The sequence below is a fragment of the Anticarsia gemmatalis genome, chromosome 10 (genome assembly GCF_050436995.1).
Source record: "Anticarsia gemmatalis isolate Benzon Research Colony breed Stoneville strain chromosome 10, ilAntGemm2 primary, whole genome shotgun sequence".
NCBI lineage: Eukaryota > Metazoa > Arthropoda > Insecta > Lepidoptera > Erebidae > Anticarsia > Anticarsia gemmatalis.
Window position 1 is genome coordinate 6010570 of NC_134754.1, and position 13875 is coordinate 6024444.

The 13875-nt window shown below is 34.1% G+C and overlaps 1 protein-coding gene across 2 annotated transcripts; it reads left to right on the forward strand.

Annotated features, from left to right (window-relative positions):
* Positions 1-674: 674 nt before the first annotated feature.
* Positions 675-13861, forward strand: S6kII (Ribosomal protein S6 kinase II). Of its 2 annotated transcripts, none has more exons than XM_076118890.1 (14): positions 675-867; positions 1618-1890; positions 2044-2229; positions 2840-3124; positions 3204-3358; positions 3591-3678; positions 3888-4018; positions 6051-6206; positions 6394-6531; positions 7219-7425; positions 7666-7865; positions 7975-8072; positions 8408-8629; positions 9030-13861. In XM_076118890.1, exons 1-14 carry the CDS (start codon positions 811-813, stop codon positions 9138-9140), a joined length of 2307 nt encoding a protein of 768 aa, XP_075975005.1. In that variant the 5' UTR covers positions 675-810; the 3' UTR covers positions 9141-13861. The 2 variants fall into 2 exon arrangements, with proteins under 2 accessions (XP_075975005.1, XP_075975007.1); XM_076118892.1 differs by lacking the exon at positions 675-867 and adding an exon at positions 1227-1290.
* The last annotated feature ends 14 nt before the right edge of the window (positions 13862-13875 follow it).

Sequence of the window (13875 nt, forward strand, 5' to 3'; positions counted from 1 at the left end):
GTGTGGTGTAGTAATAAATTCATTACCAACCTTTATCTTCACAAAATGTGCCTTATCTACCCCTTGGCAGTAGCATGCTTTAGTTGTCGAAATGTATTGGCAAAATAACCTGGAACGCTGTCAACCAAAAGTTAGAGACCCTCAATAAACTGTGAAAATCTCCTGTTCGACAAATGTTCGCATACAACGACGATGACATGTCATTTAATAATTCGCAAAATAATAATATACTTTCGTAATATTAAAAAACTTAAAAAATATTTTTCATTATTATTATATTATCAAGTTAATTATTATATTTATTCAAGTTTATTTTATTTCGCTATATCAGATTTTTTACAATTACGTATAATAGAGTTTAACGCATCGCAACGCAAATGTCTTTTACTTTACTATTCATTAGGTATATAGGTTCGTTACCATTCAGGGCTACGTTAACAGTTATTTTGTAAACCCTGGTGAGTCATTGTTTTTGGGAAGATTGGCCAGCATAGAACCTGCGTTACCGGTCTATCTGTTTCCAGGGCGCGCCGCGGGGAGGCTCCTTCCATGCACCCATAAACCCTACGACAAATCTTAAAAAAACAGTCAAAAAATCATTCTACGGAACCTTCACGCTGTGATTTTATTCCAGCTTGATCTAAATTCCCTATCATGTCTGCTGAACGCTGTCAGTGACTGTGTTCACGATAATCGTGGCTTATGAATGAGAAATGAAATGTAGAGTGATTTAGTTATTTAGTTTTAATTGGATTCATTTTATTGACAAAGTATTTTACAGTGAATGTTCAAGTGCGCAAAACATAAACGATGCCTTTGGCTAACACATCAGATCCTTGGCGAATGCAGAATGTTGGAGACAACTCGGTATATTTTAAAAAATGTAGTTTACGTAGCTAATTGGGTTTTACGATATTAATTGGCCTGTTTATTTATGTTCTGTTGTGCTTCATGAATCCGCCTATCGACTTTGTTACCAAACACTTTATCTTTTACTGTAAAATAAAACCATAAACGCCCACTTGTTATGTCTATTATTGATGACTAAATTATTTCCCTGATCAACCTTTGGCTTAATTTCATTGACGCGAGTTAATTGTTAAGTTACTACTTTACTACTAACGGATTTAAAATCGAGGAAAATAACACAATCAGTTCCAGCTAAGGAAAATTGCCACAATATTAAATTACAAATTGCTTATTCCTTGAACAGTACAGACTGTCCTCTTCTTTGCTTCAGTTCAATTCTATTATGAGTGTTGATGTGTTCTGATTATTTGCTGAATAATGGTCTGTGAATTTCTCTCTGGAAGCTTTTGCAAGTTTTATTACTTTCTAGTGTTTTGTGGAAATCTAATATTATTATACTTTAATTTATAGTGAACTTGTTTATTATTTGATAAACTAGTTAGCATAGTTAGTAGTTCACTCAGCTGTTTATACATCTTCTAGGATGTAAGAGTGTTGTTAATTCTTGAATTTAACACATAATAAATAAGTTAGATAATTATTTACACTGGACATTAACAATCAATAATAAATAAACATACATTGTATTCAGTCAGGTGGACTTCAAGTGTGAATGTGATGATTAAGTAACAAGTATTTTGTCAATAGGGAACAACTGTCCAATCAGCAAAAAGTCTTCCAATAGTGGTTGAGAACTCAGCAGAGTCTCGCCAAGCATCTACAGCTGAGAGCCTCGACACTGCCAGTGATATCAGCGATGAAAGGGAAGTGGAAATACAAGATGTTGTTAAAGAAGGGCATGACAAAGCAGATCCATCTCAGTTTGAATTGCTCAAAGTACTTGGTGAAGGTTCCTTTGGAAAAGTATTTTTAGTGAGAAAAGTTGTTGGTGCTGATGCTGGCACTCTTTATGCCATGAAGGTAATTATCACTATCCCATCGTTAGCACATGTTATATCATAGTTGAATTTGCTATACTATATTTGCAAAACTGTGTTATATTCTAATTTGTTTGTACTTCTAACCATCTTGTCAATATTCCATGTGTTTTATGTTCCTTTGCCATTCTTTTAGGTACTTAAAAAAGCAACATTAAAAGTAAGAGACAGAGAACGTACAAAAATGGAGAGAAATATTCTAGTTGAAATGGGCCATCCATTTATTGTTAAATTACATTATGCATTTCAAACTGCCGGTAAATTATACTTAATATTGGACTTTCTTCGTGGTGGTGATTTGTTTTCCAGACTTAGTAAAGAGGTAAGATCTAAATAAAAAAATTTAGTTATTTATACATACTATAAAGTCTATATTTCAATGATTTGTATTTGGTTTCCTTCTATTAATTGTTGTTATAGAACAACTACTATAGTAGTAGTACTGTTACTATCAAGAAGCCATAGAAATGTGCATTCTTGATGCAAACTCAGTTCAGAAGGGCAAGAATAATTGAATGACAACAGCTTAGCTAACCAGTATATGCATACTATATGAATATATTTATTGTACCTATAGGATTTTTACTTTGTTGCATCATATTTACTGTATTAATATTATTTATGTGTAAAATTCATGGTTACATTTTATAATTAACTATCTATTGAGTTTACACACATTTTCCAGTAATATTATTATATTATTTATGTCATAAATAATAGGTATGTTATTATGTAAGGTGGTATCTAAAGGTTAAATTATTATTAGCCAAGCTATTAATCATGATATATGACAGTTTGTCCTTTAATTTTCATTGTTTTTGTTTTTGCATCTAACAGAATGCAATGGAAAGTTAGAAAATATTTATTGTATTTGAATTTTGATGATTTATTATTTTAATTTGTCTTATTACTTACATGTTATTCACTTTTAGGTGATGTTTACTGAAGAAGATGTAAAATTTTACCTAGCTGAACTAGCATTAGCATTAGAACATGTACACAAGCTTGGAATAATATACAGGGACCTCAAACCAGAGAATATTTTATTAGATGCCGATGGCCATATTGCATTGACTGATTTTGGTTTGTCTAAGCTACCTCCTAGTAGTGATAAAGCTTACAGTTTCTGTGGTACTGTTGAATATATGGCACCAGAAGTTGTTAACAGGAAAGGACATACATTTGCAGCTGATTGGTGGTCTTTTGGAGTGCTTATGGTATGAGAACATTATGTTTTGTACCATAATCTTGGTAGCCTATTGTGGCTTATTCTGATTGGCTGTGATTTCTTTTCAGTTTGAAATGCTTACTGGAAACCTGCCCTTCCATGGTTCAACAAGACACGAAACCATGACACAAATATTAAAAGCAAAACTTGGTATGCCATCAAATCTTAGTGAAGAGGCTCAGTCATTACTTAGAGCATTATTTAAAAGGAATCCGCAGAATCGGTAAGACATCAAATATACATTTTCAAGAACCTCTTGACATATTGGTTTTGTATAATGTTTTTTTTTATACAATTGTTTTACATCTACTTTTGTGACGTGATCTAAACGACTTAATTATTGGCTATGTTTTGCTTGCCATTTTAATTTCATTGTAACCTTGGCTGGAGATTGCAATGTGCGTCAACTGTTTCATATGATCAATTAATAGACAATTTGTTGTTTGCGCTTATAGATTGGGGGCTGGACCGAACGGCATCGAGGATATAAAGAAACATGAGTTCTTTGCGAGCATAGAATGGGATGCGCTATATAGAAAAGAGGTGAGAAAGAAGTGTAATTTTGTAATTCAGTATTAAATACTACTATATAATAATGCATTAATTGTTCGATATATTATTTTTATTTGACATCCTAAAGCCCAGTTATAATGTGGAATTATTGAAACATTGTGAAATTTTACAGGATATACATAGTTTTTGCCTTGTTTACATGCCGTGAAATTGTCCTATAATTTTATTTATATGTGTAGGTGGTTCCTCCATTCCGGCCGGCTGTTTCGAGAGCTGACGACGCGTTCTACTTCGACTCGGAGTTTACATGTCGCACGCCTCGCGACTCACCGGGGGTGCCTGCTTCAGCTAATGCACATGAGCTGTTTCGGTAAGCTTCTTATTTTATATAGGTCATGAGTATTTTTCGTTTAAAGTTTAACGACATTATGTCAGAAAATTCCAAATAAAATGTTACACTCCGTGGCGCAGTAGTTTAGGTCACCACGCTGCTACCGTTGCGTCGTCCGGAGGTCGTGGGTTCGATTCCCACACGGAACAATTATTTGTGTGATCCCCAAATAGTTGCTTCGGGTCTGGTTGTACTTTGTATCCGTTGTTTGTATGTTTGTAAAAGTCCCCGCGATACAGGAGCAATTCTTAGTGCAGGAGTGGTCTTTAAAACAAATAACGTTCTTACCGCAATGTAACGTTTTGACACCTTGCTATGTACGTACACCCCGTACGTACATAGCAAGTTGTTCTATGCCTGTACATATTAGGTAACGACAAGACATGCGGCTTGCAAAAAATCCGATGCAGTCAAGGCGATTAAGATTAGACGCGACTTAAGGGGTTAAAGCGGCCAGTAAATATTTTCGGCACGTGTTATTCGGCTGGCCATTACTATGTACGGAGACTTAGTCTTTAAAATCCAGATGCTATAACTTTAAAAGTTAATTTGTTGGTTGATTTCGTTGTTAGGTCGTAGGTATATAACTTCTTCAATTATTACATGTAATGCTAGTTAATTTAACTAGTCGTCCAACAGGTTATTGCCAGTTAAATACAGGATATGATGCACGTAATGTGCATATAAACTTATCTCGCTACACACCCAAGTGGTAATCATTGTGACGGCCGCGTAATTACACAAGTGCCACTACTTATAACACGTAAGACCAACAATCTAGATTGCTTGATAAGATAAACATAACGTTGTTATGTATTTAACCTTCACGTAAACAAATAAACTTTTAAACGTAAGGATTAGCTGTGTGGTATGTCGAGGATGTGTGTTTAATAAAAGTGAAATCATGTTATTTTACAATTTAGATGTGCTATGAATAGCAGTTATTCCTCTTCGGATTTTTTAACATCTATACTATACTAATACTAATATACTGATATTATAAAGATGAAGAGTTTGTTTGGTTTTTTGATTGAACGCGTTAATCTCAGGAACTACTGGTCCGATTTGAAAAAATCCTTTAGTGTTAGATAGCCCATTTATCGAGGAAGGCTATATACTGATATTATAAAGATGAAGAGTTTGTTTGTTTGATTGAACGCGCTAATCTCAGGAACTACTGGTCCGATTTGAAAAAATCCTTCAGTGTTAGATAGCCCATTTATCGAGGAAGGCTATAGGCTATATTATATCATCACTAGCTGACCCGCGCAACTTCGCTTGCGTCATATAAGAGAGAATGGGTCAGAATTTTCCACGTTTTTGTAACACTTTTTACTGTTACTCTGCTCCTATTGGTCGTAGCGTGATGATATATTTTCGCGAAAAATATTCTCAAAATTATTTATATCTCTTAATAATATAACGAAGTCGCGCTAAGGCATATCCGCCATTAAAACAGTTGCCATGACAACGGAATTTTGTTAATTTAATGTCATTATAATATTGATATATAGTCGCGAATAGACTTCGTTCGCCACCTGAATTTTCCCGGGAAATGCGTCATTTTCCCGGGGTAAAAAGTAGCCTATGTCCTTTCTCGGGTATCAAAATATCTCCATACCAAATTTCATGCAAATTGGTTCAGTAGTTTAGGCGTGATTGAGTAGCAGACAGACAGACAGACAGACAGACAGAGTTACTTTCGCATTTATAATATTAGTATGGATGCTACGATCAATATGAGTAGAGTACCAGTAAAATATGTTACAAAAACGGGGAAGGTTTTGATCCATTCTCTCTTATGTGACACAAGCGAAGTTGCGCCAGTCAGCTAGTACCTAATAACTATAAGGCAACTCGCAAGAATTTCCTCTATCGATAAGAATCTTTTTTGCTCACGGCTATGCACTCTTGAACTTATTTCCATATATAAAGGCGCTTATATGACTTCAATATAGGAGTTATCGAGAAACTAAAGTGAATATGGACTGACTTTTTGTTTTCGTTTCAGCGGTTTTAGCTTTGTAGCGCCGTGTTTACTCGACGATGACAATAACAAAACGGTTACTAATCAAACTCAAAATCATGTGGTGCAGAACAATAAAACATCGACTGAAGAATTCTGGGCTGGTTTCGTTAATAGAAATAATTTCTTCGATGAATACAGGTAAATAAAAAAATATTTCCTCTTAAGTTTGAGGCTGTCACTTTGGTGTTAGGTAGTCACAAATTATGGTGCTTATTAATCGTGTATTTTCGCAGACTTCGAACTCAGTTTGCTGTGAATTTGTCTGTCGGATAATCTATCCGTAAGTTCTAAAACAGGAAAGTAATCTTTTATAATGTTTTTACAGATTAATGGGTGAACTGGGAACTGGTTCTTTTTCGGTAGTACGCCTCTGTGAACACAAAACCTCAAGAGTGCAGTTTGCTGTTAAAATTATGGACAAATTGCAGTACGATCCTCGTGAAGAAATAGAAATACTACTCAGGTAACTTCTACTATAGATGTTATTTCTTTATGCCAGTGTTTTGTAAATGAGGAAAACCACAAACTAAAATATTTAGGAAATTTTACGTTCCAACCTATAACAATTTTACCTCTTTTCGGTCACATAGGTAGTTCAATTTTATTTCTGTAGCTAAAATATACGGACCATAATTATGTAGCAAAGTTATATTTAGTTCTTTGTTTAGTGATAAAGCACGTCTTTGTCGGTTCTATCCATGATTGCACTTTGTACATAATGCAACAATGTTACTGTAAAAACTTTAGCTAGCCGTGATGCAGTTCCGTTTAAAGTGAGTCATAAGACGATAGTTGAATAATATTATACCAACAACAACCGGTTCCAATAAGTTATTGTCAGTACGGAATTGGACTACTAAAGTTTGATTATCTTGACCTTTACACACCCAATTTATATCAACAACCGCCCCTTTACAAGGAATAATAGATTCTTGCATAACAGTTATACTAATTATTGTCTATATACATATTTAGCGCTACCGTCCCCCACTAAGAGCTTCAGAGGCCACTAAGGGCTGGTACCGTTCCTGTTAGCAAACTATCATCTCGAGTACTCTATATCACCTCATATAAAAAATATTCTAAGCAACTACAATTATATATAATTTTAGATTAGATTGCTTTTAAAAACTATTATATTTTAATTTAGATACAGCCAACATCCTCACATAATAACACTCCGTGGGGTTTACGAGGAAGGAGGTCGTATACTCGCTGTAACCGAGTTATGCCGTGGCGGAGAGTTGCTCGAGCACATCACTCAACGTCGCTACTTGCCTGAACACGAAGCTGCTCCCATGCTGAGGAATGTCCTCCACGCGGTACATTATTTACACAGACATACCGTCGTACACAGGTAATATCTTATTATGATGTACATAAATAATTATAAAAGGTATTGGTTTGTTGTTCTTTGATTTCAAATACATATGACTAATTCATACATATAACATGTTTGAACTATAAAATAACGTCAACTGTACCTATATTTGTGTTGAATACAATATCTCTATTTCATACTCAATCCCATGTCATTTTATACGGGAAAAAATGAAGCAATACCTAAAAAGTGTATAATAATTTTTTAATTTTCCAGAGACATAAAGCCGTCAAATATTTTATTCGCGACGGCTGAGAAAAGACCTGAGGATATTCGTCTTGTAGACTTTGGTTTGGCGAAACAGTTGCGCGCTGAGAACGGCCTACTGATGACTCCTTGTTACACCGCCAACTTTGTGGCTCCCGAGGTTCTTAAGCGAGCGGGCTACGACGCCGCTTGTGATATTTGGAGCTTAGGTATACACCAATAATACAAAATTTTTACAATTACTTTTTACTACTGGTTATTTGTATCTAGCAAAAGATTTTTTGTTTTAATAATAAATATTTGTTCATATGTTTTCAGGTGTGCTCGCCTACATAATGCTATCTGGTAGAACTCCGTTTGCATCGACCGGAGACGATACTCCAGAAGCCATTTTGGCACGGATTGAGTCTGGAAAGGTGGGTTTACTTTAATATTTTAAAATAGAGTTGTTACAGTAATTTTGGAATCTACTTGTGATAGATTTTGCTTTAACAAAGTGGGCATTACTATATATAAGAATGTTGATTTCTGTTCTCAATCGAAAGGTTTTTTTTCTCTCTTCCTGGCTACTCGTCCCATATGGTAGTGTGGTCAGCCTCCCTTACACTCTTCGCCCTATCCTTGACGTCGGCTCCCTCACCCTTACATGCCTTCATATTTCGCCGCAAAACTTCTGTCCACGTGGTCTTGGACGACTTACGGGTCCGTGGCACTGCAAACATGTAGAGTTAAAACTGGTTTGGTGGTGCAGGTGGAGCTGTCGAGCGGCGTGTGGCGCGGCGTGTCGGCGGGCGCGCGCGGCTGCGTGCGGCGCATGCTGCAGCTGGAGCCGGCGCTGCGGCCGCGCGCCGCCGACCTCGTGCGCGAGGCGTGGCTGTGCGAGCCCTCCGCGCCGCCCGCGCAGCCTGCCCCGCCGCATGATGACACGCCGCCCGCTGCTGACTTGCGCCGGGCTGTCGACCTCACCTTCCAGGTACGTAAGACGCTTGGAATGTCTTTATGGCGCGCTCGGTAGTGTTTACGAGTACTGTGCAGAGGTCCCAGGTTAGGCAAAAAAAAAACTAACGAAATGCTTGATGAGTTAGGAAGCGATTGCAGACTTCGAGAAGACATGCAGAGTTGTCCGTGCATCTGACCTCTCAAGAGTCATGTCGATTGTTAGTCTCATCGGGCTGCCGTATTATGCCGTATATGAAACCGGTCGCTGTAGTCGTCAACCGGGAGGACAAAACACTACTCAAACTTCTCGATCGAATCGATTGAAATTAACACTAAGAATAAATAAATATTTGCGAAATATAAAAAATTGTACCTACATGGAAGAATCTTTGATATAATTGTTTTGCGTATCAAATCAAATTATCTATTTCTAGGCTTTGACATCGTCCCCGTTGACTCCGCAAGTGTTGGGTCCGGTGTCGCAGTCGACCCTCGCACAACGTCGCAGTAAACCTCAGCGCCGCTTCCCACCGACACAGCTCTAAATGGATTCGGAAGATCTTGCGACATCTCTCTCGAGGACACGGTATCAAAAATCATTGTAAACCAGTGTATATATCACGATATAATACATCGGTAATCTGAACGAGGCGCTTAACGAAGTCTATACTGATCATGATAGACGCGGAAATGCGATGACCTACTAATAAACGATTTTACACATGAATCGTCGTTGAATCGAAATTCTAACCAAAGTATTAGTTATCTGTCCAAAAAGATTTTAGTTATGAAAAGTTCGATACATTACACTAATAGATGAAAACTGAAATAATGCATCGGAAAGAATGTGATCGAAAAAGTATTTTATTTTAAATATTTTCTATTGTGAACAAATTACTATTTTTGTGACATTCCACTTGTATTCATGGTACATAGTTCTTTAAGTGGGCGGTGTTGCGTGTAAGTAAAAAAATAGTATATGACGGCCCTATTTCGCACAATATTTTTGTATTTAAAATATTGACCAGAAAATGATTACAGTAAGCTGTTGTTGTTAATTCGTGTTACATCTGAATGGTAGCGGTGCGAAAAGGAGCTTTAACGTTGTGACATATGAAAGTCGTCTTCCTCCGAAATATTTACCGTTGTAAGCAGATAATATAATGTCAGAAAGAAATATACTCTTGCCCACCTATTTTACTTCTGGTAATAATACTTTTCTGTGCCATTATTATTTAATGTGTGTTCTCTGTAATTCTTAAATCATAAAGGCTTGTAAATGTGCAATATAATTTTTCATTGTACAACTTAAAAATCTTATATTTTTATTGATGGTATTTATTTTTATACAGTATTGTCTCTTTATAAGTATGTCATAATATTCTTGTAGATGCTCATTAGTTGTCTCAAATTTTCTTTGTTTTTGATGTTATTATTATAATAAAATATTGTTTATATTTTTGTAAGACAGTATCATTAGACGTAAGTGTAAGATGTAAACATTAAGTAACATTCGTCAATAATATAAAAGACAGATTATTTCATTGTATCGATCTATTTACATAAATATTACATCTGTCTATATTTTTGCAACTTTATTATGAGATGTTTATACTATTTGATGTGTTAACTTTGGATTAACGTTTATTTCGTCAATTTATTCATTTAACCATATCTATATTTCACCACTTGACTATGACAAACGCCATTATTTTATGATGATTCTATTGCAGAATAAAGTATTTACCAAATGTGGTGAAATATAAGTAATCATCTTCATATCAATGCCTAACGGCCTAACTCTTATTCATTAAACATAAAACATTTTCAATTATTCACGTTACTTATACTACTTATTAATATTGTATTTTACTGTCGTTTAGTATTACCAAATAGGTTAAGCAAACATAATAAGTGTTTATTTTATTATTCGCGTGGGACGATGGTAGGACTATGTATGTAGGTTTGTAAAGAGTTAGCTTAGATTTTTTTGTTGTAGTGTCGCTGTAACTTATCTGTGCCATTCCCTATGCTTTACGTCTAACTTTTTACATACTACTAATCACACGTAAATTAACATTAATTATATTTATTTTAATGCATTTATGCATATATTATAACCGTATACGATCATAATGCGAAAAAATATAATTATAGAAGCCAACTTATACTTATTTATGGTGTTTGGTTGTACGGTAATGTTCTATGAAGATGTAATAAGTGTAGTTTTCGTGATTCCATAATGATACTTCCTGAATTATTTTCGACTATGTACAGTATTATACTGTAAATACCGAAAGACTATCTTCATCATGCCAAACTGTTGTATAATATATAATAATAAATATAATACAGATCGTAATATTACAATTCCGCATAATATTATTGTCTACTTAATACTGTATGTTTATATCTGTATTACTTTAGTTTAAGCTCGCTACGTGTATTTTTATGCGTATTTATATTTTTAATCTTTATTTAATACTTACGTTACTATATAAAATATATTGCTGTTATGGTGATTGGTTTTCTACCAAAGACTAGGTCATTTTATTCGTAACTATATTGTAAAACGTGAAGTGTAATTTTATCACTATAATATTATGTATAAGGGCTCGTTTACAATGAAATCCACGCCCGTTACGTGAACGGGGGCAATTCTAAAAGCTTCTCCCACAGATTTCATTGCAAATAAGACATGGTGCATTTAGCATAATTATTAAGTACATAGCAATGCTCTTAGTTATACTATTTATCAAAATCTTATGTGCTTTTGTAGAAAGCTTGCCTCATTATAATCTTAATGATGCCTATGGTGATGATAAATATTATAATTGCTTGTATTTGCTACCCATAAGGCGGTACTACACATGTATTTTATGTTCTATTGATAACTGGTTTTATCAAGTGAAAAGGAATTGATATTAAATATATGTACATACAAATAATGTATGTAAGTAAGGTTTTAAGATGAGTATCGTAAAACATGAGCATCGGACATATCTGCACAAACAACATGTAAAAATATAATATATTACCTATGTTGTTGGAAAGACACCTCTCGATCAATTAGATAAATATTTACACAACAAGATCAGATGTTATGTAGTAGTTTAATTTTGTAAAAAACTATTAATTATTAATTGTCTGTATCCATTATAATTTTATTTAGCTACGTGTTTTGTCCTATATGGCTAATTTACTTGTCGTTGTCACTCTATTCCTTTGCATTCTGAGTACATTTTAGTCCATATAAAATCGACATCTAGAGTTCTTATATATACTTATAATTATGTATGAACAATACTGAATTGAATAATTGAGAGATTCCAAAGCAACTTTATACTAAAAGTACAAACAACAAAATCTTCCTATAAAGACCATGTTGTATTAAGATGATGTATAAGGAAATTAAGATACATATTACCATTTATGTATTAAAACGGCAGAGCAAGATTTTTTAAAAGTCAAAATCTAAATTAGTTTAAAATAAATTTTCGTAGCCTAGACTACACTTAGTAATGGCGTACTCACTTTCACGGATACGCAATCACAAAATTTCACCCTTATCACAATTAAGTAATATGAAGCACTTGTCCAATTTTTCTTCTTAGAGAGTAGTAATCGACTATCATAATAATACTTGTAGGAAGGAAAATATATTGTTTTATAAACCGTTGTAATTGTGACTTACAATGTTTTAGTATTTTTTTTGTATGACTAAACATATTTTTAAATTTCCTTTTCCGTCCGCTATTTTTATTAATTCGGAAAAGAGATCTCAAAATATTGCAGAAGAAATTAACAAATAATGTATTACTCCATCCAATAATATACATTGTCAATATCTTAAGCGAAAGAAAAAGTAACAAATTTTAAACAGCAATAGATAGACGCCTAGCTTATTATCGGTGGCTCTATAATTTCACGACTACAACTGACTGAACTTGTTATCTCCACAATAATGCCCAAATATTATTAAAACATTATTTTTGTCCAATGTCGCCTGATTCGAAATTTATAATGCGACTTACAATTTAATATTAGATAGATTAGACAGAATAGATGAAATATATTAATGCACTGTTTGTATAACAATTACCAAATTACAACATCGATAGCTATATGTAGTGCAAACAGAAAGGCTACACTATATACCAATTGTGCATACAAAACAATTTGAAAAAGACCCTTTCTGGAATAATATGTTCATCAACAATGGTATAATTCTGAAACAAATTACTCAAGTGAACAATGTATATAGTGAGTACTTAATATTATACTATATTAATGTAAGTATATATTACGTACCAGATATAATAAAAATATGTATATAGGTCAGTCCCTACTTGCCAGGATTAAATGAACAAGTAGATATTAATTTGAAATTGGATGTGCAGCACAGTAGGTATTTCAGTTTGAATAAGCATATAGCTTTCAATAAATATAAAAGAACACAGGCAATCATTCAAAAGTTTTGAATACAACCACGGAATGTAGAGGCATAAAATTTGTGCATTTTATAAAACAAGCTCCTGACTGTTTTATATGTGTGTTTTTTGCTTGTAAAATTAATAATCGCTAATGCCTGGCATATGGTAAACGGCTAGATACCTACCCCTCAAGAAAAAATTTAAAGTAGCGCACTGTTTATGAGGTTTCTAGCTGCAACTGCTAGGCTTCTTGCGGCTTTATCTTGATTGTCAGTCCGTCGAAGGCGCCTAACGGTCTTTATAAGTCCAGATGTGCATAAGTATACATAATGTTATTCTAATATCGAATATTTGATTTTCTGAACTTATATGCTTTTTGAAGAATTGTGAAGCACATTCTTGTGGTGACTGGCCTATATCATTATGATCATTCACTGAACCGAGCTTGCCTGCACATTTGTTAATTAATTATAAAGACATATTTTCCTAATGGCTCATAATATGTTGATGTTAAAGTAGGTAGTTTTTTCAAAGACACTTGTAGCCTACAGAAACACATGTTAAAATTTTAACTGATACAGATTAACACAAACTAAACTTAAGACCACAAATTAAGGAATTGAATAGAAAAATGAGAGAATTATCTTACTTTCCATTTGCCCCATTAGTGTAGACGTAAAAATGAATCTTTGTGGTCTTAATGTTAATGTTATGTCACATCTATTTTTCTATCTGAATTGGAAATTAAATTTCTACATAGTAAATAATGATCGGAAATTGTTGTATAGGAATCACATATTAGAGATGTAATATAATATTGTTGATATTGCTTACAGTGTAGTTTTAT

Coding starts and splice junctions, on each gene's coding strand:
- S6kII (XM_076118890.1), top strand. CDS start 811: ATGCCTTTGGCTAACACATCAGATCCTTGGCGAATGCAGAATGTTGGA. Junction 4,019..6,050: donor AATGCACATGAGCTGTTTCG/GTAAGCTTCTTA, acceptor TTTTCGTTTCAG/CGGTTTTAGCTTTGTAGCGC. Junction 6,207..6,393: donor AATTTCTTCGATGAATACAG/GTAAATAAAAAA, acceptor ATGTTTTTACAG/ATTAATGGGTGAACTGGGAA.